Raw genomic sequence first — 27,974 nt, forward strand, 5'->3', positions numbered from 1 at the left:
TAAAGCTATCACAAGGCTAAGAACTATTAAATATGAGAAGGGGAAAATTTATTTAGTATTAGCCAAGAGTAAAACGGGGTTCGTTACTGTCGTTTAAAACGGAAATACGGCGAAGATAAAGACAGTCCAAAAGTATAACAAAAACTACAGCCCACTAGACAAATACGTTTCCAGCGTGTCTCAGCGAAATTGGTGAAAAAAGAGATGATTGAAAAATATTGATAAGAAAGAGAAAGTAGCACGAACGTCATACGAAGAAAAAGAAAAATGTCGTTACGCGTACTTAGCAAAGCAAAGGACTAACGGTAGCGAAATAAAATAGAGTAGCCTAGCTACAAAGCGCCGCCAGACGTGCCAAAGCCAATGGGCGGTTTTGTAATGCAATGAAAAGCAAACATAAAGCGAAAAGGAACTAATAGAGATGGTGCGAAATCCCACCCAGAACACGCAGCTGGGAAAGGTTTATAGATGCTCGAACAGCACTAAATCAGAAAAGAAATAATCGGGCGAGGATCGATCCGGCGACCCCGCGACTTCACTCCAATGAAAGCTCGTATTGTGCTTCTCGCCGACCAAGACCAGATCGTCTTATGTTTACCAAACTCGCAACGCAAGCGATGAATTTGTCCTCGTATCCGCCCTATAGATACCACGGGGATTGAAACACAACCAAACAGGGAGCATTGTTCCGAAAGCTTCAATTCCAGCCTAAGGAATGACTATGCGCGAGGTGTCCACTGTTGCCTTGATAAAGAGCGCATTGCCTTTCAAGTAGCTGTGATCCTTTAGCTCTTTGTGCGCGACGAACTTAGGGTAGCCGAATCCCAGGTTCGAGTCTTCGCCTCCATTTCCGCTGTCAGCCTTTGGCTGCTGGAAGTTCTTCCAAGCGGGATCGGGGGTGAAACGCACGCTGATGTGGCTTCGTTTGGACGAGAGAGGGTCACCCTGGTCCAGTACGTTGAAGGTGATGTCGTGCGCGAAAGGCCACTCTAGCAGACTGTCGTAATCGCCCGGCAGCACACGAATGTAGAGGGACAGGTGAGTGCCCAGGCCGCTGCCGTTGCCGTTCAGGAAGGCGGAGAGCTGCAGCTTGTAGCCGTATCTGTTCAAAAGTAGCGACGTTATTGAATTACTTGGGCTAGTTTACTCGGCTGCTTGACGGATGACCGGCCAGGTTTGGAAACCAAGATAAGGTGTATTTTGTGCTAAAGCAAACATGTCGCGTAAGAATACTTTGAGAATTTGAGAGGGACGGTCGCTCTTGATTACTCTAGGAATTTGTTGTATTGAAAGTGGTTGAGCAAAAAAAGAACAAAAAAAACTAGAAAAAAATTAATCCATAGAAACATTAACAAAATACAGCGAAAGTCTAGATAACATTATAAATGAAATAATCAGTGATATTCCTAAAAAATATGTTTATAATCTGTTGTGCGTACCTGTGCGTATAAAAGGGTGGGCTGCGCACTTCGATTGCCTGCTCGTCTTTGGCCACTTGGAGGCGCCGCGAGTAGTCGTCGATCTTCCACAGGAGGGCTCCACGGTGGTTGACGCTCAATTCGCTGACCTGACGCTGCAGCTCGGCGATTTGCGTCTTCTGGGTGCGCACGAGATCGAACATGCTGCGCACGTGGACGGTGCTCGAATCCGCAAGGTGGCGGTCGAGATGGTAGCGCGGACACTGCAAAAAAACAACAAAGATTTGTTTTCATGTTTCAGTAGCAACAAAACTTTGCGTTAAACTCTACGAAATTCCGACTTTAAAGGCTAAGTTGGCGTTCCGAGACTTTAAGTCTCGGCGTGAAGTTTTACGCTTCGCCAATTAAAAATTGAAAACTAAAAACAAAAACGAACACTTGTTGAGAAGATAAACCTGAACATTGCAGCAGATAAAACCAAAAGGCAGCGCATTTTTAACAGGAACCGAGTCGAAACGAATGCAGGCAACTTTCGCATTCCGGGGGCGACGAGACAGATCGGGCTAAAGCGGGTGGTTTAACGCGTCGCCAAGCAGCAAAGCCTTCACCACAAACACTGGCTTCCGGGTGAGACTTTAAATGGACGCCTCGCCCGAAAGTAGCGCTGAAGTTTAACCGCGACAACGCTTGTAGTAAGCACAACTCCTTTCCCGTCTAGGGGTAACGCCGTTGGGTCCACTCGAATGGTTTTAGCTACATACAGAAAGTATTAAGCTTGGGGCGGTCACTACGCGGAATTAATTAAAATGTCATGGCTTAAAAGATTAAAATTATTATTTTAAACGACCAATGTAATTGCAAATTGGCTTAAAAGAAAAACTGTTATTTTTAATGCCAAATTTAATGCAAAATGGCTTAAAACATTGTTCTAGCCAACCCCCGGGTAAATATGCATTTTCGTATTTTCCGTTTTCAATAAACTGCCGAGGTTAGCACTGAACACAGTAAGGCTTTAGGAAGTGGATCCCCATTCGAAGGACCTTTTTAAAAAAAGCTTTTGTCAGTTAAACTCGATTGAAATCTTTATTTATTCCCCCCAAAATGGCATGATTTAATCAAAGTATCTTAAAGATAGGACACCTAGTACCTTAGTTGAAACCAATGCGACATTTGAACTTGAACGCCACCAATATCTGGAAACACTGAGTTGGAAACTCTGCAGAAACAAGCCTTTCGATTTACTAATGGCTCCTTTGTCGGTGGCTGCCTATATGGGCTTCTTATCGTTACACTTTACGCGACGCGTGCGTCATTCGGTCTGTGTCATTGGTCGGCCACGCACTAGTACCTCGGTGAGATGCGGGGGCGTCACAAGCCTGAGACACCCCCCATGCGACAGCACATTCCTGGCTATTTTGGGTCGAAAAACGCGTTTTATCTATTGGCCAAGGTTCAAAATCGACAGCGAACAGCTGGGACCAAAATATTTTGTACTGAGAAAATATTTGTTTTGGTGAGCATGCATATTTCGGGGAGAAGTTAACAAGGTCTTGAATGAATTGCGCACTTAATTTAGTAGGAAATGTTACGAAAAAGGAACAAAACCTAAGTCACATAGTTTTTTCTTGTTTCAGGATTTTCTAATCTTTATACACTTTGTTCAATTTTTCTTGCCCAATCTTTAAAGAATATGCAAGAAGCATATAAGATGGTGTGCTAGATGTGTGGTCTTATGACATTTATGCGAACACGCATCGTTGCCTTGAAAAAGGGCGGATTCAGTCCCCTGGTGGTTTCTAGTTGACGCACTTTTTTTACGGAAAACCAGTCTCGACTGTTTATGGAGGTGATTGTCTGTAACCTATTCGTCATCGGGCGTTCAACTCTTGATCGCCACAGCGCGATAAACGATGACGTCAGAACTAAAGGAAGATAACTAAAGTTTTACTCAAAATCGTCGTTTTTAAGTCACGCTGTCATTTCCCAGTCACAACGCCGTGTCAATATCTGTGTAAAACCGGAAAACCAGTATGAGAACGTCAGGGAAAAAGTAAGGATAAGAGGACATATGTTCGCGTATGTTTTGTGACGATTAACAACAGCCAACAATGAGCCTCCGGCAGTTTAAAGGTTGTGGTACCTTGTATTTGCTCAACTTGCGTTGACGCCCATCGCCCGCTTTTCAATTACGCAATTGTCAATATGACTGCTGGAGCATAACTCCGCACTATTTCGCCTGCTGTTCAATCAAATTCCACATTCCCAACGCCCATCGCGGAGTTTTGTTTTTCGCGTTACGCTGTTTTGTGTATAGCAACGAGGCACTTTGAGAAAAAAGGAACACGCCCCGTTTTAAGTACGCAATCGAACCGGTACCAACACAATGCGAACTAGGATTTCGGTTGCCAAATCAGTAGTCCGCCACTACTTCTGTAGTAACACATAGTTCTAGGACAAGAAACCATACTAGATGGCCAACATTGTTAGCACACAATCAAGAACAGTCTCAAAAAGTAGAACGGGTTTCCCTGCCAATTTGACCACGTTTAAGATGAATGGGTACTTGTGTATGGGTTTTGATTTTCTTTCACGACAAACTACAATCTCCAGCTATTGCGCACCGTAGGAAAAGGTTCAGGAGAAACAATCTAATAAACCGCAACGAAACTTTCTCACCCATTTGTGCTAACATTTCTAAATTACACAGTTGTTCGAGTGTATGTATATGCGTGCGTGCCTGCAAGTGTGTAAATCTTCTTTGTAAATGCGTGTGTACGTTGTGCTTCGTCATACCTTATGTTTGCATCCGGCCTCTTTGAAGGGGCAGGCGGTGAGCGCCGACTTGCAGTGCTCCTTCAGGTGAACTTCGAGCTCTTCGCGGGGAATTTTCATGACGTCACAGCGGTTGGGGCAGCCGATCGGGTAGCGGGGGCAGTTACCCAGGTGGGTCTGGAGATGACAGCGTTACATTAGATTATACTACGACTTGACAATAATAATGAAATCAAATTCCAGTTATAAATGTTTGAATAAATCCCCTTTCAAACTTCAGTAATTGGGTTAAAAGCAGACAATGTGGTGACGAAGCTCGCTTTGTGATTTTTTTGACTTAGTGGCGCTTAACTTAATAACAACTTAAGCACATAAACTTTGTAAAAATGGTTGATGGATCACGTAATACTTAAGGTTATAATTGTAAGTGCCTTGGTTGCTTATTAATTTTAGTTGTTGTCAAGTTTGTAAAGTTAAAAAATAAATTGTTTTAGAAGCAAAACATAACACACCCGTGCAGAAAACAACAACACACGGCAGCAATGGTAGCAATGGTGCACGTGCACCATTTACCATATATCCGTAAACACGTAAAGAAAAACGATCACCCACCTGTAATATGTCGTAGTTGAAGTCGGTGGCGCAGTACGTGCACTTGGTGGCTCGCTTGGGACAGTCGCCTGTGGTGTGTCGGTTGAGGTACTTGCGCAGCATCTTGGCGCCACACTTGTTCTCGCAGTGAACGCTCTCCTGCGGGCAAGCGCCCTCGTGGTCTTCCATCTGAAAACGAACAATTTTAATTTTGATTTTTTGACAAGACCGAGCTTCGAGTACAGTGTCCGAGACGCCGTGGCCGTGTATGTATATAGTTCGCCAGCCAAGTTTAACAATAACCTTTGGTGACTTTTGTGATTCTTAGTTTAGTTTCTGAATTTCCCTCTTTGAATCAGGGGTGTAAGGTAACCCAGCAAAAATTAATCAAGATACGAGACTTGTGATGCACAATAATATATCAAGTCGATTTTTAGTTATAAAGCCACAAATTGTTTAATGGAAGGTGTTAATTATGAAATATATCTTTTTAAATAAAATGTTAAATTCGCATAGTAACTGTATTTAAGTTAATTAACAAAAAACAGTTCTTCAGAGTATTCGGATTAGATATATCGCATTCCTTCTACACTAACATCGTATTCGAACAGCCGAGCCTTGCGCCGTTTTATTCATACCCTATTTTCATTACTTTTTCAGCCGTAGAGGGTTGCGTGAAATAAGCCTCTCACCTGTTCGCCGTTGAAGTCCTTGTTGCAGAAGTTGCAGGTGACGCGTCGCTTCAAGCATTCGTACTCGAGGTGGTCGGCCAGCTTCATGGTGCGAACTCTGACCCCACATCGGTTCGGGCAGTCGCGCTCGCTGTGGCTGCACTTGTCCTGATGCGCCTGCAAATGGTGAGAGTTGAGATTAAACCAAGATATACGGGACTTTTGGGCTTGCGAATGGTGGGAAATGAGAGGTAGCTCGAGATGTACGGGACTTTTGGGCTTGGTGTTTAAGGTTGTTGTAAGACGTAAGAATCAGTACCTCGGAACCATGCAGTTGTTAGTCAAAATGTCATCTTACTTTCACAAAGCCGATTTTATCTTTTGTGTTTTACTCAGTTTTAGTCTTAAGTCTTCAATAAAGTTCCTTCTTAACCAGCAGTAACGTTCGCTTCTAAACAAGATAATTTTAACCTTTCCAAAGTATAAGCTATACAAATGTTTAAGTATAACCTTTTTTTTGTAGTTAATGGTTCACGCCTAAAATGGCTAATTTGATGTCGAATTTATAATATTGTTCTTCATTTGGTGCGATAAACTTTCAATATCCTTCTTAAGCGTTTTAAACTCGAAAACCGTTTTTTCTCACCTTGAGATTGTGAAGCTTTCCGGTCCACTTGCACCCGGAAGGGAAGTTGTTGCAGTGAGTGGTCAACGACATTATTTCGCTCTCAAGATCGGGGTCAGGGTAGATCTGTGGAAATAAAACATGGTGTTTAAAACGCTGTGCTTTTGTTGTTTTCCAGAAAGATATATTTTTTTTCTGCTTCGAATTATTTTGCAACTAAAAGTCACCTTCTTAAAGTTTGATGCTTTATTTTAAATCTGCATTAATTTGGGTTGGATGTAATACATACAAAAGACAAGCGATCAAACATGACTTGTAGAATTCAAACTAGCACCCCACTTGGCCAAACGAACAAGAAATTGTCATATAAAACATTAAAAAAACATGTCGGCCACTTCTGTGCCTTGGCCATGACATTGGAAAATTAAATCCGGGCCCTCATGTATGTCGAAAATGCGCCGATGCGCAATTTCACGGCTCTTAGCGTTTCGGTCGCTCTGCAAATGGCGCCCATTACCCTTGCAGCGTGTACGCGTGGCCTTCGACGGGGAAATTTTTGACAGTAATCGCGCGCACACGTCAATCAAACGGGCCCATTCGTCCTTTTAGCTTCTAGTCGATCCCGGTGAGAGCTTTTCGCGACGCTGACAACTGTCGTGGCTGCTGCTGTCGAACCGATAAAGAGCCGAGTTCGATTCGCCAAGGTATTCAAGCCTATTTGCGCAACACGCGTAAACTAATGCTTAACGAGGGCGCTTCTCCTTCCCCTACTTGGCCACATCTGTGCTTAGTTCAATCACGTGGCTATACAGCCGATTGCAAAGCGTAGGAGCCGGTAAAGACGCCTTATAAACGACGTATGACGATCCGGTTGAAAGCATTATATTTCCGGAAAAATATGATTTGTGCATTTTAAACTTTAGTTGGTTAAGGCCATTTACAAACTAATTTTTAGGCTTGAGTTTGGTTACTTATTACACCTTTTTTCAGTTGAAATCGCGGTTCAGAGAACGACAAACCAATCAATTTTTAAAGTGCTTTAGTTTCCAGGATTTTTATAGCCTAATGGTGAGGAACATTGTTTTCATGATGGCGTTGGCGTCTAAAAGATATAAATTATTATGTAGGTTTAGGACTTCCTTGACCTAAATAAACCTTGTGTTGCTAAAATCTAATTAAACTATACGCCACGACCTTGCTAACCCTGTTTACAAAATTAAAAAAATGTGTTATAAACATGAAACACGGTGTGTCGTGCTCATTCACCGGAACACAAGCGTAAATGCGATTTGGCCGCGAGATCAAAGCTTGTTTATCCGCTGACCAGTCTGCTATGCACGACGTTTAATTATATTCGCGATCGACCTTCTAAAATAAATGAGGTTCAGGCGCCGTTGTTTACAGGAAGCATACGGCGCCCAACCTTCGAGTCCGAATCGAACTGCCGCTTATAAATAAACAGGGCGCGCGGCCGGCTTTGATATCCGAGACCTAGCATTTTGATATCCGAGACCTAGCAAAGCGGTGGGAAACAAAAATCGAAAAAAGGCGAACGGCGCTAATCGGCGACAAACGAGATCGCGAAACGGCGGTCGTCGCATTGGACGCGTTCCATCAACGACGAGTAAATATTTGCACAATTGACCGCTCGATAGGCACCTGTCGCAGTCTTGCCACTGAAAATGAAGGACGCCACAAAGCGCTGTATACGATCTATCGAACAGTGGTTCTAAACCTTTGGTAACCTGTCGAACCCCTATGTTATTCTGCAAGCGTTTGTCGAACTCAAAATTTTCGCTCAGTTCTCCTGTTAGCTGAAACTGGGCATAATCAAATTATAAACTTGCATTTATATAGGTTGAATTGGCCAAACTTTTAATTTATAACGTTACATGACACCTTTCTAGACCCATCCAGAGCATAAACAAACGTGCATACATGGAATTTCTAAGTTCATCAATAGATTAACGAGTGTCTTACGATGGCATTGCTTTTCGCAGATTGTAATTTTTCGAAACGTTGTATGTGGCGATATTTCCCAACTTTATTCTATGTATGTTTTATCGCGTTACAAACGTTTAAACCTGGCGTTTATTTGTCCAAAATGCTCAAAAGGGTAACAAGTTATTCTTTGCAGATTTTTACTATTCCGAACGACATCTGGTAATACTGTATTTTTGTAATTAATTTGCTATTTTTATTTTATCATGAGGTCGCATGCAAGTCTCCTTCAGTCATACGTCGACCAATATCCTTATAAAGTACTGTGTGTAATTGTTTATCACATATTTAAATCAATGTTATCGAGCACCAATGGGGGATTTTGAGCCGAATTACGCATTTAGCGTTCAGCACGATTCTCACAATTAACATTAGTGCGAAGTTCACACGGCTTATCGCGATTTTGGGGTTCGCCTCGGTTCCATTAATAAGGCTGAGGTCTGGAGCCCGTGCGATTTTCTCACGGCCAGAAACTAGATCGAACAAGACTTGAACGCGTTTTTCCGGTTTAGCGAACTTGCGCCGAGCGCTTCAAGTTTGCATCGGGGCGCATTAAACGGGCGAGGTTCGGAGTCGGAAGATGGTTATCGCGAGATTGCGGCGTTGTATTGCATCAACGCGACGTCGCCCTGGCTCCATTTGAAATTGCGTAACCGACAGTTTGCGGCGAGTTGGCGCTGTATCAAGTGTAACGCATACGAGTCGAAAGTATTGCGCGACTGTGAAGAAACGGGGTATCTCGGTTGATCGTTTTTGCGCTGATGGTGAAACATCAGATTCGGAGATGCACTTATTTAATCTGTCTTGATCATTTTCGCACGCGTCTGCAAAACAGTCGTTTCCGCAACTGCCTCTGTCATTTTGATATTGGGAAAACATCGAATCAAGTTTTCAATTTCGTTTTTTTAGGTCTTGAAGAGCAAAGATTAATTTAATTTAAGACAAACGATCAGCTTTAATGACCCAAAGCTGTACTTTTTTTACCGGAAAAATGTACCTATATTCTTTACTTAGCATTTAATGAATTAACTTTTCTTGACTTAAATTTTCTGGACAAATGACTCGACTTGACTTAAGTCTTTTGGAAAAATGACTTGGGTTGAAATGCAATGTTTTGGTCAAGGAATTTTGTTTTGGTTATTTATCTTAATTCTTGCATATAAAACAAACGAATGACTTAACTGGGACTTAGGTCCTCTCAAAATGACTTGTTCACAATACTGCATTCTATCTCGTAAATCTCAATTGGTCACGATAAGTTTTTAACGCGCCAGTGTAACGTAAAACGGTGCTTAGTGTTGTAAATAGAAACCAAATTAAACCGAAACTTGAAGCACAGAATAGGTTCGAAAGATCGGGTCGTCTCAATATCAGAGAAAACTACCACCTTCTTAAGCCCCTACAAGCTGCAAAAACTTGCAGAGCTTCTTTTCCCACCAGAAACCCAAAACACGCGCCGCCACGGGACAACGCCTCGCAGCCGATTCCCAAGTTTGGCGTCTGCCTTAAAACAAAGGCGACCCAACGCGAAATCCGAATGTTTCTGTCGGCCACGCGATACACCGGACCCTCTAATAGCGCGCGCATCGCTGAACGCATGCAAGTACGGTTTCCTCCGACGCTGGTCGACATCGGTTAGCGGTAAACTAAGAAGAACGACAACAAAAAGAACGGCCATGTCGATTAAACTTAAAGTTTGATAAGTAACTTTAAGTGTTTTTTTTGATATATTTTTTTTTTTTTGATAAGTCTAAATCATGTTATAGTATTGACTTATTTCAAAACAGCACTGTTGGATGATTACTAAACGTGTGACGTTGGGGTTTCTCGCACGCGTTACAAAGGTGGTTGTGACGTCATCAAAAGGCAGGGGAGCTGTTTTTGCAGCTAGGCGCAATAGTGTTACCTCGTTACCTTTGGCAAGCACCCAAGCCTCCTCAATTGCAAAAACTTACGGTAAAACATCTACCTAAATACTATATCGCACAAACGACGTTACGCCATACAAAACGTTTCTGGGAAATCTTACCCATCTGTGGTGCAACGCCATCATAAAACCGGGCAAGAAATCTGTGAGAAACCCTGTCGACCAGCCTACGCCGCTCCGCCAGACTGCCAAAGCGGAATTTGAGCGACTATAATGGCACGGTAGCTGCTGGCCGGCACAAGGTCAGGCTTATGTAAGCTGGCGGAACGAGACAGCGGGACCCTGATCGTCTTTCAGCGGATATTTAAAAGGGCGGCCTTACCCTTTAGCGTGTTGGGCAAAGCAGTTACTTAGGCGCTAAGAGGGTAAGCACTATCAGAGTTAGCTTGACCTTTAAACTTAATTGTGTCTTTTTTAAGTTGTGGAGCCTACGTTTCGGTGTGCCCTGGACTATTTCAACCAAAGTTCACCAGCGCAAAAATAGGGAAAGATAAATGACCACAACACGAATTACTTTGCAGCAACGAGTCTGTTTTTTTTAGGCATTTTGGAGTTCTTCGTCTTTAACGGCGATTTGGCATACAATATATCGCGCCACAAAACGAAGATGAAATTTAAGAGTCTATTTACTTACCTTGGCGTAGTCCAACGAAAGATGGTCGACTGGACAGTTGAAAATTCCCTCACTGCAAATACATGAAATACAAAGTTATGTTTTATCTAAAGCAAGGCTTTTTTAGCTTTTGTAAATGGTGCGTAAACATACAAAAAAATGTTAATAGGTGCATACATAGCGCTAAATGTAGGTGGCTCAAAACTTTTAATGTAGGTTATAAATAAAAATTATAAAAGACACGTTGCGAAATGACACCGAAAACGCTTGACGGACAGGTGCGACGCGTGTCACGTGATGTAAAACGTGCCCAGACACGCCCGATATTATTTATGGCCTTGGTGCACGTGTCAAAGGTAATATGGTTACGGTAACAGGTGCTATGGAGGAAACAAAATGCCATTTCGTCGAAATTTCGCATTACACAAATAAATTAGGTCTAGTTTTGTAAAAAGAGTTTTGTAAAATTTTTCCCGATCAAATTATAGATTTTAAACGTATAAATGTGAAAGTTAAATGCGAAATTGGGATAACTCGCAAAACGTGTATTTCCTAATTATTATAAAATCAACGGCATTAGCAGAATGAAAAGTGACGAAACAAAGAAATTTGAAAAGTTTCCAAGACTCCCAATCAGTGTCAAAACGAAACAATTGCTTGTGCACGTAACCCTGACGGAGTGCTAACTTGGCAAGGGCTGAAGTTGTTCGAACGCGTTAATTGACGTGACAAAGGTGCTCAAAAACTGTCGAGGGGAAGGTTAAGCCGCAAAGAATGCCTGGTGCCATGCGCTCCACCCAAACAAACACAACCGACTGCTAATTGCACCGCAAGGGGCCCATAAAAAAAATTTCTAAAGGTGGAGGACAAAATGTTTTAGCTGCGCTGTATTATATTTAACGTGGAATGCAGAAAAACACTTTTCGCGCCCAATACAGTTAATTTATTCACGCATACTAACACTGTATTGACCTATGTATATATGACAAAAAGAAATGGCCAGGTTGTTGCATTTCAATCTTACATAATGGGCAAAATTTAAGGTACTACAAAAGCAGTATCTTACTGTAGCGATCAGTGACAATGTACAAAAAGGTAACAAATCAAAGTCGAAAAAACAGGCGTAGAATAGACCCCCCTAGAACCACCAACTTATAAATTCCCTGGCGACGCGCCCGAAAGACACCAGCGACATTCTCCTTAATCAATATTTCGCTTCAGATTAAACACAAGGCAACCTCGCTAATGAGCGTCATCGAATAACTTGGAACACTTGACCCTGAACAAGCGGCCTCCAGTGGCCCTGGTGAGTCAGGCTTGTGGGCCCAAGGACTGGTGAGTAACGCCGCATCGCCGAAAGGTCTCATCATGGCGATGACGAACAAGGATTTCGTGTCCGACCGGTTTGGGATTTTGGTTCATTATTTTGGATTTTTTTCAACCCGAGCGCAATAACATGTTTTGTACCTCAGCGCGCTCGGCCTGAGGAATAACCGCGATGTTCGCATTTTGGTGGATATATAGTTTATATGTGAAACTTGCAGTCGGTTGCACTTTTTTCTTAAACGAATCAGGTTATTAGATCTGTACCTTGACTTAGATAACCGGTAAATTTTATCAGCGTCCTAGCTTTTAAACATAACAAAAATGTAATATTGGAATGTAGTTTAAATGATATTTTCAACATGACTGCTTGGTTAAGCGATTGTATGTAATAACACTGCAAGAGTTAATTATGAAAGATTATAAAAATTAAGAAAATTCAAGTTGCATGGCTCACAAAGTTAAGTAAGTCCCGAAACAACCCTTTAACTCCACGACGACAACAACCTCATAAGCAGCCGCACTGCTGGTAAGCCTACAGCCGCCGTTGGACTTTTTCTACCTGCGGGCATTGGTACAGTGATAGTATGCGAAATCAACAAGTGCCTTAGCCGAGATTCCCATCTGAACAGTCAGCCAAAACCAGCAACCTGTCACTCGCATCTCGTAAAGCGTCCGTCGGGCGCGACTTTAAATCCGATCAGTCGACGCGGATCCGCGAACGGAGGCGCTATACGCACGTCGAGTGACGTACGGCAAATACGCGGACACCCGCAAACGCAAACGCAAAGGCCAAAGCCTCGGTCTCCTGGCTAAACGGGATTGGACATGTCGCTAATCCCAAAACAAAGCGAAAATGGCAACTTTGCGACGTATTTGTGGCTGCTTATCGCTTATTGCTTTAAGCTCTCGCGCGCGCGGCGTTTTCAATTAGAGCTAAGCAGTAACAACACATGTCGCCGTTCGGTGAATGTATGAGTGAAGGATATTCAATGAACCGTGAAGGACAACTTACAATCTCAGTCGCAATCTTCTACAAAATCTGAAAATCAGGTAGCACTGTTGAACGACAGATGGCTTTATAATATTGACAAGCTTTTTCACAACCGTGCTTTGTTAGGTAAAGCAAGGGTTCTTACCTTGTACCACCTGGTTATCAGATGTAGATTTAGACAAATACAGCTATCAACAAAGATATTCCAATATAGGTTACTTCAAATAAAACTGTACATCTGTCTGTTTAATACAACTTAACACTAAGCATGGCTCTCAAAACCTATAGCAGAGTATCATAGAATAAACTGCACTAATTACACCGAAATTCTTTCTCTGCCTAGCCAAAGTGCTTTGGAAGATTTCTTCTACCGCGTGGAACCTTCTGTTCGGCGCTCACCCCTAATTGAGAACGGTCGGTGGAGCCAAAAATCGCCACCTCGGACATCCTCTCACCGGCGCTCAATCCACAATCAGAGATCAAGTTGCCAAAGCGCGTCAATCAGACGAACAGGTGGCGGCGAAAATGGCCACCTTGTCGCTCTATTCCCGTAACCGGGCTTGGCACGTTCTTGTTTGAGGTGGCTTGCCGTAGCGATAATACGGCAAAGCTACATTCCGACACTGGGTAGAGGCGAACGCCAACATGTGGCAATTATTGAGCGATTTTTTATTTCCTTGGCCGGGTTTTGACATGGATGCTTTATAGTTTTACTGGTTGACTTTGAACGTATAGTTTTGCGCGCCTAAAGGGAAATATACTGCATTAAAAAGCTACTCCAAATGTATGTATTGTATAATTTCCCATATTTTACCAGTTCAACATAAAGAGAAGGGAACATACTTTCAAACAAAACTTCCTCTTGTTTATCTTTAAAGATTCTGGTTGTATATTTGTTCATCCATAACAGAGCCATAGCTTTCAATAAGTCGCGTTTTTGGTGAAGTACGCTATCCATTAAGAGCCCTTATCTGCCATTATTTTCGTTCAATTTAACCGTTTTAAACGTGACATATGCTATCCGCTAACATCCATAGTTTGACATGATACTTCATCAAGCAGCAATAGTTTTAGGTGATAAATGGAAAGTGTCAATCGCAAAGATAGACTTGTAAGCAACGTCTTGTTACCGTATAAGGGAGAGCCGCAAAATCGCAATCTGATCAAAGATCAGCTCGATTAAACCACAGGTTCACGAATAAGCCATGTGCGGCCAATAAATTGCACCTGCCGTAGCCCGCGTTACACGTCAAAGGCGATCTATAAAGGCAAAGGGACTCTTGCCTTTCTTGCCGAAGCTCAGAGTGTTGCTTCTCTATACACTGAACCGCTTTCCAGGCACCCAATAAAGTAGGGTTTGCCCAATTTGCCCGATCAAATTACTGTTATGTCGATTCGATGTGACGATATCGTGTGTAGAGCGTACATGACAATCTATGGCCGTGGATGCGGTCTATTGAACGTCAAAAAATAAGGAAAACAACAATAACGAGGGAAAACAAGAACGAAAAGGAAAATCACGTCCAGTGCTAGGTTTTGTTACCTGTTTCAAACCGACCAATCTAGTTGGTTAAACGACAATAGGTGCTTTTGTTTGTTTACATGAACGATTACTATGCCCAATTTCGGGCTCGATTCGTTGCGCGGGAAACGGTTTCCACCGGCTGGGCGCCTGCCAGACGTTGCCGTACTTGGACCCTTTGACCAACGTTAACCTGGAAGATAGCACTTACGAAAATCGGCACTGGGCCTAAAGTTGTTCGGCGGTAATGGGTTTTATTGGCAATCATTTCGGGCAGAAATTCTAGAGCTCGCGCATGCACTTGAGGTAAAACGACCAGAGCATTGTAATGCGCACAAGCGGAAAGCTACACGGGTTTCAGGGGTTGCCAATTTAGGTAGAGTAGGCTTTGCAAAATTGGACCACACTCCATTGTAATGTAAGACGGACAGTCGGTGCTATTCACCGATAATGGTTGGACAAGTTTGTGTATAAAGCATTTGTTGAATGTTTTATTGTGGATATGTAAGATTTAAAAACATATATGCACGCTCGTTTAAATAGATTTACTTTAGTGAATGAATAATGCGCTGCGGTTAAAATGCTCATATATTCACATTAATGAACAGATGATTTATTGACACTAAGCCGAAAATAGGGGTGTTGGGTGAGCAATATTTAAACCTTAGCGCTTATAGCGGTGACATCACTAGCAGCAGAAGCACCAATAGCAGCAGATTATGCAGTGGTGGGAAGGCGATAATTACAAAATCACGAAGCCAAGGGCCACTTGAAATATGCCCGACGAATACACAAGGAATTCCGACGCGCCACTTAACGTCGGGCGATTGGAAGACCGCTTTTCGTAGCGAACGGGAAACCGGCTTCGCTTCTGAATTCGAGCAAAGTCCGACAGAACGGAGTCGGTCTGGTCTTCATTGAGATAATTGGCTTCAAATAAGCTCGGCACTCGCTTCTCTTTGTCAAGCTTAATGAAGTATTTGGACTTAAAAGTAACCGATCGATCAAAAAAGTGGTTGGAGGTAACACAGGCTGTTTAGAACCATACTGGTTGATAATTTGTTGAATGATTTAAAAACAGCAAACAATAAGCTTTTCCTCTAAATGTAAAAGCCTTTCTCATGAGCTTTGCTTCTATCAGCAGTTTCTCGCGGGTTTCTTTCGACAGAGGAAACTAATACAGGAACGATAAGCTGCAGGGCGTCATATGAGTAATCCTCTTCCAAAACATTATGCCACAAAACGCAAAACATCGACACAGCGCTTTCTCAATACTTTTCGCATGCCAACAGACAAGACCGATTGGCACCGCACTGTGTCATCATCTCGCATGAACGCGAAACCCCAGCTGAATAAAGACGGAGTGGAAAGGACATTTCTGCTGATGCTGACGTATTAAAAAAGTGAAAGAAATCATGAAGGCCTTGCAAGAAAAAGAGGGTGTAAAGTAAACTGGCCTATTCCTTTCAGCGTATATTTTTTAATACAGCAACAGTTCCGGTATTGTTTTGTGTCGCCCAGCTGGCCCTGTAGTCACAAAACGCGTTACATAAAATTGGCCAATGTTTGTAAACATTCGACGACTCACCAGCCCACGTTTACCGTTACAACCTCAGCAGAGGCGCTGTGGCTGACGTAGTTTAAGGCACAGTTCAAGCTTTGATACACGTATGAGTGTTGCCAAATAATTGGTGAGTGGGCGAAGTTTGTTGATGGGACAGCGCCTTGAATCGAACTCGTTGGCCAACGTTTTAAGGAAGGCCCAGTACGAATCATTAATATGTCCTCATATTGCCAAAGCAACTCTGTTTTCAGATCTATGTTGTTACAAAATGTAGGTGGTCTCTTTAGTATTGAATCTCTGACTAATATGATAGAGAGAGACTTAGTAACGTAACTCAAAACAATCACAATCAAGAATATGACTAATAAAACACAAGGCGTACACAAAGTTCAACACAACGCCAATCTATACTATTGATATTAAAACAATATAACACTGGACTTGAAACGATCAACTGTTATCATCGTTTTTCTAGGTCAGGCTTATCATTTACGCGGAAATTCGATATGCTGGTTGGCCTGCTTGACCAGTGCTTTATTGCCTTAGTTAAGTGACTTTGACTCGTAAAAATTACAGCTGCCGCGTAATCGCCCGCTGACTCGCAGAGCCGGCAATCAATCAGCAAAAAATATCGAAAATTGCTTTAGCAAAGCCGCAATTAGCCTTTGACGCCGAGCGAGCGCGTGGGATGATCCCGTGTATCGATCGGCAAACGCAATCTTTCTTAAGGTAAGGCGCCTAATCGTCCGAGCCAAATTAATGCGTGCGGCAAACAGCGTTCAAACCGCGCGGATTAGGTTGGCGCCTTGCGCTATTAAATATTTATCGCTGAGCGTTTTATTGGGTCTTTCCGCGTAAAACTGAATACGGCAACAAACTTGTGGTTGATCCCTGCCTTGATGCCCGAGCGTCGCGCATCGAAATTGAGTCCATTTTATTGCTTTTAGGAAGGCCCGATTTGACAACTTAAACACCTCGGTGCACAACACGACCCACTGTGCGGTTCAATTAAAGGTATATCCCAAAGACGTTCGGCGGCAATTTTTCTAATAAAGCATGGTGATATATTCGAGCAATCTAAAGTTCGCATTAAAACTGACAAGTATCCTGATCGACGATCAAACGTTTTTCCGCGGTGGCCATTGTCTTTCCAGGACAACCCTTTTATATTTTATCTCCAAAGCGCCAAGACAAGTGCCACACTCTGACGGGCAATTATTTCGACTGACAAACGTTCGTCGTGTATTTCTCACGCCCAGATTCCCCGTAAAACACCCATGTCGTTGCTGTCGCCCCTCCGCCCCTGAGCTCGTCGCTGCAATACGAGGAGGGTGCAAAACGCCCTGTGACGTCACAAGTGGTACCTTCGCGATCCCTTTGTGGCGTGTCGACGCCGCGAGCCGACACTTTCGCTCGCGATTGCCGCAAATGCTTGCAAGCAATGCAGCACATTAGGGCCTCGCCGCTCGCGTCTTTGATGTTGCACGGCCGGCATTTAAATCGCCACGGTCGGCCGACGGCCGTCGCGCCCGGATTGCGCCGTCCAGGCCCGGGACCCTGATCGTCGTTCGAAGCAAACATGACCCCCATTTTCGTCTGTGCGGTGACTGCTTTCGCCGAATCGTTGAAATTCGGTCATTAGGTGGAACGGCAATTTTGGATATCGAAGGCTGCACATGGTGCAACCACTCACCCTCTTCGTTCTCGCACCTGACCGCTGCAAAGACGGGGAAAAATGTTACTCAGAAACCGCGGAGGGCACTTTTAACCGTGAACTCACGAGCGGATGTTTTCCTTCGAGGGATGATGTTGTTTTAAGCTAATATTCTCCCGCGAAACTCTTCTTGGGCCGTGCCAATCAGTTAACAGGCTCGTGTTTGGACGGGCGGAATGTTACAAACTGCAAAAGTGTGCCGGTTGCCAACATGTTTTTGGGGGCGGCTGGAAGGAACAAAATCGTCTGCTGAAGATAGTGAAGTCATTTCCAGAATGATTTAAACTTTATATACCTTAGATTTGTTTTAGTTGTATATTACATTACGTCATAGGAATATCAAAGCCCATACAGAAGTAGGTATCATTTTGAACGTTTCGAATAACTCTTTATTCATTTTCAACATGTTGAAAATACGCCCTACTACAACCTCCAACCATTATGCTCCAAAGTGTATTATATTAGTTTTCGTATAGTGCGAAAAAATTAAAAGACCGTCTGGATTTTTCAAATTTTACCGGTTTGCGGTGTTAAGGTTGGCATTTGTCCCTCGCAGAGAATAGTAAAGGTACCGCTTGTATTATTTCAACGTTTGGTAACTCCTAGCGAAATCATGCAATCCTTTTTGCAAACTTGCAACATTACTCCGGCCGTGTTTTGTTGCATCGAGCGGGGAACCCGATTCGGAGCGAGCCCGACCTTAATCCACAAACACGTGCTCGCGCTTAATTCCACTGCAAACATTTGGATTGCCATAATACGCGATCAAGGACACCAGAACGTATCATCAAAGGCACTCATTGGTTTCGTCAGGATAAATTAACAGCAGATCGGCTTACACAAGGTTTTAAAGCTTAATTTAAACGGTAGCTGCATTTAGTCTTGTTGTACAACGCCGGTTAGTTTATTACCTAAACGATTTGTTAGCACAGCGGTAAGACACGTGCCCAAGATATCGCATGACAGTTTGCTGGATTCAAAATAGCGCTTATATGCAACTTTTTGTGCTACAAATTTAAACCCGCCGGCGATTCATTGATTCATGTGTCCCGCCACGCCATGACGAACGACTGGTGGTAAAAAGTTGGTATGTTTGACGGTCCATATTATAAACAATCGTACTGGCAACTGATCCTTTTTAGCCCCAGACACTCTCGGGGTCCGGCATTTAAGGCAAATTGCCAAAATCGCCGTCAGAAAAAGCGAATCCTTCCTTATAAAGCAACGATTTCGAACAGTTGGTTTGGTGTCATCGATCTGGCATGCTATCGGCTTACGTCTTACCTTGGGTTTCCTTTTAAACCGACCTGGCGGCCAACTAAGTTTCAAAGTTTAAGGCGACAAGCAGTGGTGTGTCATTGCGCACATTTTCCGCCTTATTGCCAGTATGAACCCTACACTACTAAAAAGGAGAATTGCAGTGTTTTGTGATCCATAACAGACTAATATCGATTTGCATGATGCCACGTTAGGTCGAATAAAACTTCTGGGCGATATTTAGTAAATAAAAAAACATTGGCCGAGGTACAATGACAGATTGCGGCCCATAAGCAAAGCCTGATTATTCGTACCGAGAATTAACTTACAAACAAAAATACTCTGAAGTATAACGTTGGTCATTATCAGGTCAATGAACAAAACTTGTACTTGCAAATTGGCAATAAGCGATTTAGACGCCTTTGTGCCCTCGCTGCGAGAAATTTTGACAGCAACCGCACACATACGTCATTATAGTCGCGACGCGGGGCGGTTTAGGGACGCGGCGGTGGCGGCGTGTATGTTTCCAGTCGCACTTTCGAGCACAATGAGGCCCGGACGGCCTTCAAATAACTTTTCCGGGGCCGCGCTGAAACTAAAACCGCGCTCACAAAGGAAGCGCTGACGTCAAATCGAAATCGATCAGAGGCGGCAGATTTCCTGGGCAGTGCCGGCGAGATTTCGAATCTTCTTCCATCCGGAGACGACGGTAGGGACATCGGCGGTGCTTAAAGTGGGAAGAAAACGCGCTCAAAGGTATCGGGTGACGCCTACACATCCGCATCCCGGCAATAATCGCGCTTTGCTTTGGCTGGGCTATGGAATCGCGGATACCGTTGTGTGCAGGGATTTGTCGGCTTTGCGCCTTTTTAACTGATAATCTGACCCCTGGGTCAATTCAATTGGCTGTGCACAGGGGAACGTTTCCGCACCAAAATGGCTTGGACAACTTGCATCCGATTTGAGGCACCTTGTGTTTAGGCCTTTATAACTGTACAGACGTAAAAGGCCTTTGTAATTGTACAGAATTTAGGCCTTTATAACGCTAAAGAAGTTGAAAGTTTCTCATCCGCGATATCAAACTACTAGGAGCGAAAAATATCAAAATTGCTTTGTTTCAAGTGTTACTTTAATCATTGATTCTCGTTTGTTATGACTTTTATGCCTACATTCCATAATTAGGTTGTTAGCGTTCCAAAGTTGTTTCAACAAGGCGCGGCGTATTGTATAATATTATGTCATTGGCAAATAGAGATTACTTCACATCTGGAGTTAGCACAATTGCGCAGTTATCCTTCGGGGGAAAGCAAACCGGGTTTCTTTGAAAGCCGACACATCGGCCGGTGGCGCCTAATGATGGCTTCCGAAATAAACTTTTGAAACAATAACATTAGCGAGAGACGAATTCGCCTCGGACCCTATATAGGTAATGTCGCGCCAAACAGTCGACGTCACACCGCTTTGAAACTGGACACTTTCAATTGGCGAGCGTTTGGTGAGAGAATGTGCCGCGATGGCGGCGGAACAAATTTGGAAACAATAACATTTGTAAAGATGTCGCGTCAAATGATCAATAGAGTGTAGCCGCGACGGCGCTGCTTGGGCTAAATAGGCTCGAGACATTTCAGTTTGCCTTGAAACTTCCGGGCATTATTTCAAAAGTTACAGTCGTGTCGTAAACGTCGGGTCGCAGTTTAAGACGCCGAGGCATTTCACACGACCCCGTTGACACACAACATGCCAGGATCGATGGCCGGGTTAAGCGGCATATTGTTTAGGCTCGTTAGCGCGGGATTACTTCACTTATGTTAAAAGCATGACAAACCTCGTTCATGTAAAAATCAATTCGAATGAATCCACGTAAGCAGGACATTGCTTTAAAATATACAATAGTTGAAACACGTTTGTCCAGTGGATTCCTTTTTGCAAAATCAAAACACATCCATCAACAAAGCCTGTCAAAAATTTCCATAAAATAATACGTTAAACCACACAAAAATATTTCAGTCTATAGAAACTTAGTCTGATAACAATTGCGTCTCACCTTTTATAAGTTTTGCTTAAATTACTTCTGAGTCACATTAACTGAAGTTGATACAAGCTCGTATCGAAACGTCTTCAAGATAATGTTGATCTTCTCGACCTTTTTGGCATTGCAATTTATTATCAAGCTCATTACAGAACCGTGCATAGTGTACCCAAATATTTCAGTCAAACTAGTGAAGCAGAAAATAGTCAGGCGCAATTAGCACCCAATAGACTTCGAGTGTTTAGATTTCCTTTTCCAAAACAAACACCCATCGTGCGGCGGGTTCTAGGGGGGCCAAAACGCACAATGGTTTCGGGGTCAAAGCCCCACGTCCCGAAAAAAGGAAGGCCCCAGCTATCTGTCGGTTTTGAAAATGTGAAGCGGTTACAAAGGAGGCCTTTGACTCCGTTGCGAAGCGAGTTATTAATACACGCGGAATACACGTGTAAAACCGAAAAGGAAACCGGCGATTTCTGTTTTGCGTAGCGAACGCAAACAAGCCGACCGAGCGGCGATGTCCTTTCTGTCGGTCTTACATCATTGGGCCAGTTGGAGAGGCAACCTTGAATAGCGGTCGGTACCCTTTCTTTTTTTATCATTTTATTTTTTGAGGCATAACCTAGCGCTCTCACTAATATTTGGAAAACTTTCTTGGCAGCGCCCTTCGCTTTGACGATTTTGATGACGTTGAACCTGACTGTATTTGAAAGAGGTCGGCATTCACCCACCGTTGCAAGGTCACCAACATTCACATCGCGAAAGCATCGTGAAAGGTGGACAGACATATTCTTGTGGCACTTTTCGAATCGGTTGTACTTGGGCACGTATAGTGAAGGCAATCAAGCCCATGTCCGCTTTGAAGTTTTTTTTTCAACCCTTTTCGCGCCGTTTTTGCACCAAGTTTCAAACAAGGATGCCGACCGGTCTCGAATCGGCCATTTCCAATAACCTCCTTTTAAACTTAGCTCATGCATTACGTCATTTGTTTGATCGTCGGAAGCATCCCGTTGCTGCGTGGGTGTCATGGAGGGTTTGGCGAGTCGAACACAACATGGGGTCGGTTTCACTGTCGCCGATTCGCTTTGCCCTTAACCATTACGAATGTACTTCAATCGAAAGCCCTTCGTTGAGAATCGAGAAATCACGGGTGCTCCCACAAGTAAAATACATATCATTTTTATTTGTACAAGGTCTATGTTATCTTTTGCTCGAACCAACAAAAGGTGGTTAAATTGAAATGTAGCTTGTTGGATGTTTAAGCTATTTTTCGTTGATAAGTTTCAAATTGTTCCATGCACTTCAGCATCTCCCTAGATGGTAAATCAACAGTTGCTAGCAAGGTCAAAGATCCAGTGCTTCACAAGTTACATAGTGCATGTTGTAGTTGTTGTACCTTTCGGGCGGGAATAGGGTTTCAAAACATATTTCGGCGTTGCTGTGTACTTTGTTTTGAAACGGCTAATCGCTGAAGCGCATGATTCGCAATCGTTGCTGTTTCAGTAACAGGAAAGGGCTTATATAGGGTTACAACAAACGGAGCCCATTTGGGACAGCCAACTCACAGCATTAGTCACAATGGAATGACAACAAACGCGAGGGTCCTTTTCCGCGAATCGGCATAGATTTAAGCGATAAGAGATTCTTTCCCGTTATTTTTGCAAAATTGTTAAAGCTAAAAAACTGCGGCCGCGACCTTGGGGCGCCTTTCCAATTCACACTATAAGCAAGTTTGAAGCGAGTATATGGGGGAAAGCATTTCATTTTTTCATGCCTGTTTAAATTTCAAAGCGCTATACGCCGTCGCTGCGACCTTTACTCGGGAACCGTGAGATCTGCCATTGTCGCGACCGGCGCTCATTGTGTGACGTCATCGCGCGGTGACGTTAGAAGTGGCGGCGCTCGACGCACCAAGCAGCGCCACCGATCCGCTAATTAGTCGTTTTGCGCGCGTTCGCGGCCCGATCGCACTCGAGAGGCCTTTTGCTGGCAGTGGTTCGAGCATCGCTGGAGTGGGAAACCTCTCATTACTGCCGGTTTACACGGCCACTTTATTAAACGACGACGTGTTTGCGCTCTTGTCGTGTTTTAGCTTGCCTTCATTCATCACTGAACAAGTGTAAGACCACCGCTTCAAAATTTTAGTTTTCCTACGTTTTTAGGATTTGTTTTAGGTGTTTTCACCACTAACCACTGCAAACGGTCGTCGGTTGTTTAAAAAGCAGATTCTTGCCGTGCTCAATGCTTAGTGAGCTGCCACATATACATTCGCCTAACGCGCCGACGCCGCAATTCTTTGCTGCGGTCGCGACTTAATTTCGTCTTTGCTGCGCGCAAAGTGGCGATTTTGCGACGCAGATCACCATAAATGGCGAAACGTCCGTTCGCTGCTTGTAACGCATTGTTTCAGACGCCCGAGTAGGAAAAGAAAAGCTCAAAGAAAAGTCCGCCCATTACAACAAAACCCGCGCATTTGAGTGCAACAGCTGGTAGCTTGCTTCACATGTTTTACATCTATTGTTTGTCTGTGTTGTAAGACACAACGATAAAGAGAAACACAAATTTAAATAGTTAATCCAATAATCCCCTACTTCAATAAAATATATCAGCAGTGATAACATACTAACAGGCCATAAACCTATATTGCCCCCAATAAAGTAGACGGGTAAGAAGCCAAATGCTGTAAAGTATCACGTAACGCTAAAAAGATAAACCTAAACACAGAGCCAAAAATCTTCAGATTCAAAACATAACGCATCAGCAGCAAAGAGGCAAATCTGCAAGTTCCCACGGAAGAAATGGCCAAAACGGTGTTGACATTATTGACATGGCCGCGTCCGCTTTGGATTAGTCGATCTCATTACAGCATTAATCCTTCTGCTTGTACAGAGATAACCCAAGCGACGTTCAACGCAGTCAGGCCACTTGGCTAGGGCATATACGGCATAAAGGCCAACGATTACGTCATAATCTGGGCGGCTAAATACGCTTGATTAATCTTCGCAGGAGTGGTTTCGTTAGAAGGACGCTACGAAAAGGGAGCGAGCGATTCTCACGGCCCTATTCTGTGGCGCGGCTACACACCAAACAATGTATGTAACCTGACACTGACGACAGATGAACACAAACCGTCCCAAGCCCGGGGAGTTTTCCCATAAACTGAAATTAATCCGTCGAGTTGGGCCACACAGCTCAGAGTTGGTTGGGTTGTGTGGTCTCTTGTAAGTCAGGCGTTATCATAACTCAGCCGCGCATCAGCGTCGATAAATGTCTGTTCGCATAAATATAGCGGTGTAAATTTAGGATAGCGTACACGCGCTGTGTGTTCTTCCCATGTCGGGCACCTGGGAGAAGTGAAAGCGAATAGATAAGAGTGGCTTTACACTTTTTTGGACCTAAGAAAACACGTAACCTCCGCAACCCGCCCTTTTCTATGACAGGAAACATTTACGAGTCACCCCTATATGCCCGGTATAGCACTACAGAAATAAAAAACAAACAAATCGTCAATGGTTTTTCCAAGACCACGCGTACAACCGTTTTAAAATATAGATTTGAAACATCGTGCGAAGAGTTTAAAACATCCGTTCCATGCGATCCCACGCTTTAAAAACTTGCCACAAAAGAGTAATGTATCGCTAAAAACTTCTACACGGGAGAATTAAAAGGGCACACAGTTGATAAGTAATGACTCATATATCGTATCCGTGTAAATCCAACCGCAGCAAAAGATGATTCAACAATTTCCGATCGCCTATCAGTAAAAAATAAATAAGGATCACTAATTTTCGGTGGGGTTGAAGTAGAAAGGTTTAGGCACAGTTCAAATTACGCCCAACTTATGTTAGTTTGTGCTGTATTTTTAAGAAGCCATCTTCTAAGTTTGGGTCATGTTTAAAATCACACCGCGGTTGGTTTTGTACAAGTTTCAAATTCCTGAAATTCTGTGCCGCGTCGCCCGCAGACGACGGACATAATAACCTACGCTTTATTATGAGGACTTATATTAGTATGTTGTGATATTTTAGGAGAGTCTTCCTAAAAGTCGATACAAGGTTTAAAATCACACCGCTATAGCTTTTATGCGACAAGTTTTGAATTCTCAAAATTCTTAGGCGGCGTAGCCTGCAGACAACCCATAAGAGCATCGGATCCTGCCCGGGCACGTCCAAGCCAGGGCCAGGGTTGCGTTTATCCCATTTTGAGCATCGCCATTGCCGCTGTGAAAAGCATTTATCGTCGCTCGCAGTTCGTCTTGTTCATTGAGCAGACTTTGACAAACAATCGGGGATAGGATGCGAATTTTTGCTGGGAGCACGCAAGGTAACTTTCATAAAAGAGCGACTGAATCTTGACAACAAAGGTACACTCAGCAAGATTTGGATGTAAGGTTTTATCGTCCGATAGGACGGGAGATTGACATGTTGATACCCTGTTATGACAGGTTTAAGGCCATTTAAACATCGATAATCCCCGTTAAAATAATTACGCAATTTTTTGAGAAAACTAGCTCGATTATGTTCACTCTTATTGGTCGATAATAATCAGAAAACGAACGTATTCGGCATTTTCGTGGTTAATTTCTTGGTTTACTCATTATGCGAGCAACCGAAAATCCTTTATCGTGTTTAAAGCTTGTCTACCGTTTACAAAAATGAACAAAACAATAACTCCACAGGCAGCACTTTACTGGAAAGCGTTTGAGAGGGTTGCAATTGCAGTAAACGATACAGCCCACAGGCTCAGCATTAAAGCCGACCTCCGCCAAATTCGCCATCCACACAAAAAAACACGCGCAGCCCGTAATCTAGTAGCGACGGGACCGCCTTGAATTACAACAATAGCATTCCTGCGATCGGCACAAGATAGCTGTAGTTGAAGAGAGTGGGTTGCCCGAAAGTTGCAATGAAGGCCCCGGGGCTGCGAGCTTAAATCGTCGGCCTTTCTGGCCTGCCTTGATGCATCAGCTGGCGCGCTCTATGTTTTCATGCCAAACATATCAGGCCGTCATCAAATATCGTTTCTCGCAATTACGTGCTTCGGTGTCGGCCAAGCGAAAGACAACCGGTCGTCGCGCTGACGAACGGATAGAACGCGGAAACGAAATTTGTACGAAATGGTTGGGGATATCTATTTAACTACTTATTGTCTTTTTATAGCGTATAACAACTTTTATAAGCAGAATTTTGGTCTGTAAAAACGGCGGTTAATATCGCAGATTTTATGCTTAGACAACTGCTCGTTTTAAGGCAGCATGTTGAATTGTTTGACGTTTTATAATTTACATTGTAAGACTTTTTGTCAGTTTAACATCTGGAAGATTTGCATTCATGTGTTAGATAAATATGAAAACAAGTCGCACATTAAAATGTGTTAATAGTGTCACTTGTTTTCATTTTAAGAATCATACAAATACAACCCAACCCAGTCCGATGAATATAGTATACATGGCGTTTCGCGTGAAATAATCAATTCGGCAGGTACAAAGACGTGTGAATCGCACGCAAGTTATGCTTAGCGGCTTTGTGCAGAAAAAATAGTAGTCAAGGCCATCAATTTTCGCGTCCGAACGTGAATTGCGAAATTTATCAAAGTGTCAAAAATAAGAAAGCCTCTCGGCCTTTCGAGGCTCTCAGTGCGGAGAAATGGCGACTTCACGCCGCGTTCTGCGGTCACAATAAAGTGCGTTTTGGGCCAGTTTGCCGGCTACTTATAAAGCGACGGCCGGAACCTTTTTAAACCCTTTTTTGTTTTTTAACGTTGACCACTTTAACACCGAAAATACAATAGGATTATTTCTTTAGTTCATATGGCTGCTTTAAAGTCGGAAGCTAGTTCGTTTTTCAACACATTCGTCCTATCAAAAATTCGCCAGCCTTAAAGTGAAGACAAATTAGCCTCATTCCATTCCAATTTAAGTGTGGCGTGGTTTACCATGCTGGGCCAAAATTACGGAGCCGGCTTCTTCGTAACTGGCTACAACTCGGACCTGCAGTGGCCGTGATTCGCGCGGCAAGCACGACGGGCAGTATTTCCGCGAAACAAATGGAGTTGCGTGTCGCAACACTTGACAACACGCCGCCGATTGGTGAGAAGAGCCTTCGCTTATAGAACGTTTACATTATGGAAACGAGACATTTACAAACAAGACATTTGAGATTCGAAGATCGGTTTGAAATCGTGGTAACCTATTCCGGGCATTATAAACATCACAACAAAAGGCGAACGCAAACGCCGTACGTTGATAACAAAAATAAATTTATCAAAATAAGCAAAGTTGGTCGGATGTTTAGTAAGAGCGCTGGTTTTAGAAAAAGTGTAATTTGAATTTATTTGCTGAAGTGAATTTGTGAACAGTTTATAATATACCAAAGCCTATATTTAACGCAGTACCTGTCCAAAAAAACTCCGTTTCCGACCGGGGGCAAAATCTTAGCAAAATTTTTTCAAGTGACTGACCTGAGGAAGTTTTGCAGGCAGGTGTCGCAGAATCGGTGTCGACAAGCGGTAATTTGCACAGGGTCGCGCATTGGGAGGTGGCACAGCGGGCACTGGTGCCGTTTGCGGACTTTGTCCATGATCTTGGTCTTGTATCCCGGCATGCTGTCTTGTTAACGTCTGAACAAACGCAGCAACTGGGCAGAGGAACGATGCTGCTTTAAAGCGGTGCTAAAACGCCAAGTTTGTTCTATTTTAAACAATCTAAAGTCTGTAAAGAAAAGCAACAAAATCGTTACTGTTTATTTTAGTTGCACGCAAATCACATTGCCCTCGTAGAAATGATGGCTGAAATCAACGAGTAACTCTATGTATTGCCGTGAGGCAAATGTACAGCGATTAATCGTCACGCAGTTATTCGATGTGTGCTTTACAAGGAAAACCGCGCCTTACATCAACTTTGGACCATGACAATTTTCATAGTTATTCGAACAGTATTCGCCTATTCAAACTTAACA

General features: G+C 43.3%; 1 protein-coding gene across 1 annotated transcript; it reads right to left on the reverse strand.

Annotated features, from left to right (window-relative positions):
• Positions 1 to 55: 55 nt before the first annotated feature.
• Positions 56 to 27,932, reverse strand: LOC146169731 (TNF receptor-associated factor 4-like). Its single transcript, XM_083388949.1, has 8 exons — positions 27,478 to 27,932; positions 10,640 to 10,691; positions 6,099 to 6,203; positions 5,474 to 5,629; positions 4,803 to 4,970; positions 4,212 to 4,367; positions 1,440 to 1,681; positions 56 to 1,102 (listed from the first exon to the last, which is right to left on the reverse strand). Exons 1-8 carry the CDS (start codon positions 27,618 to 27,620, stop codon positions 709 to 711), a joined length of 1,416 nt encoding a protein of 471 aa, XP_083245075.1. The 5' UTR covers positions 27,621 to 27,932; the 3' UTR covers positions 56 to 708.
• Positions 27,933 to 27,974: the final 42 nt, after the last annotated feature.

This window comes from Ascidiella aspersa, chromosome 1 (genome assembly GCF_963924565.1).
Source record: "Ascidiella aspersa chromosome 1, kaAscAspe10.2, whole genome shotgun sequence".
In the NCBI taxonomy this organism is placed as follows: Eukaryota; Metazoa; Chordata; class Ascidiacea; order Phlebobranchia; family Ascidiidae; genus Ascidiella; species Ascidiella aspersa.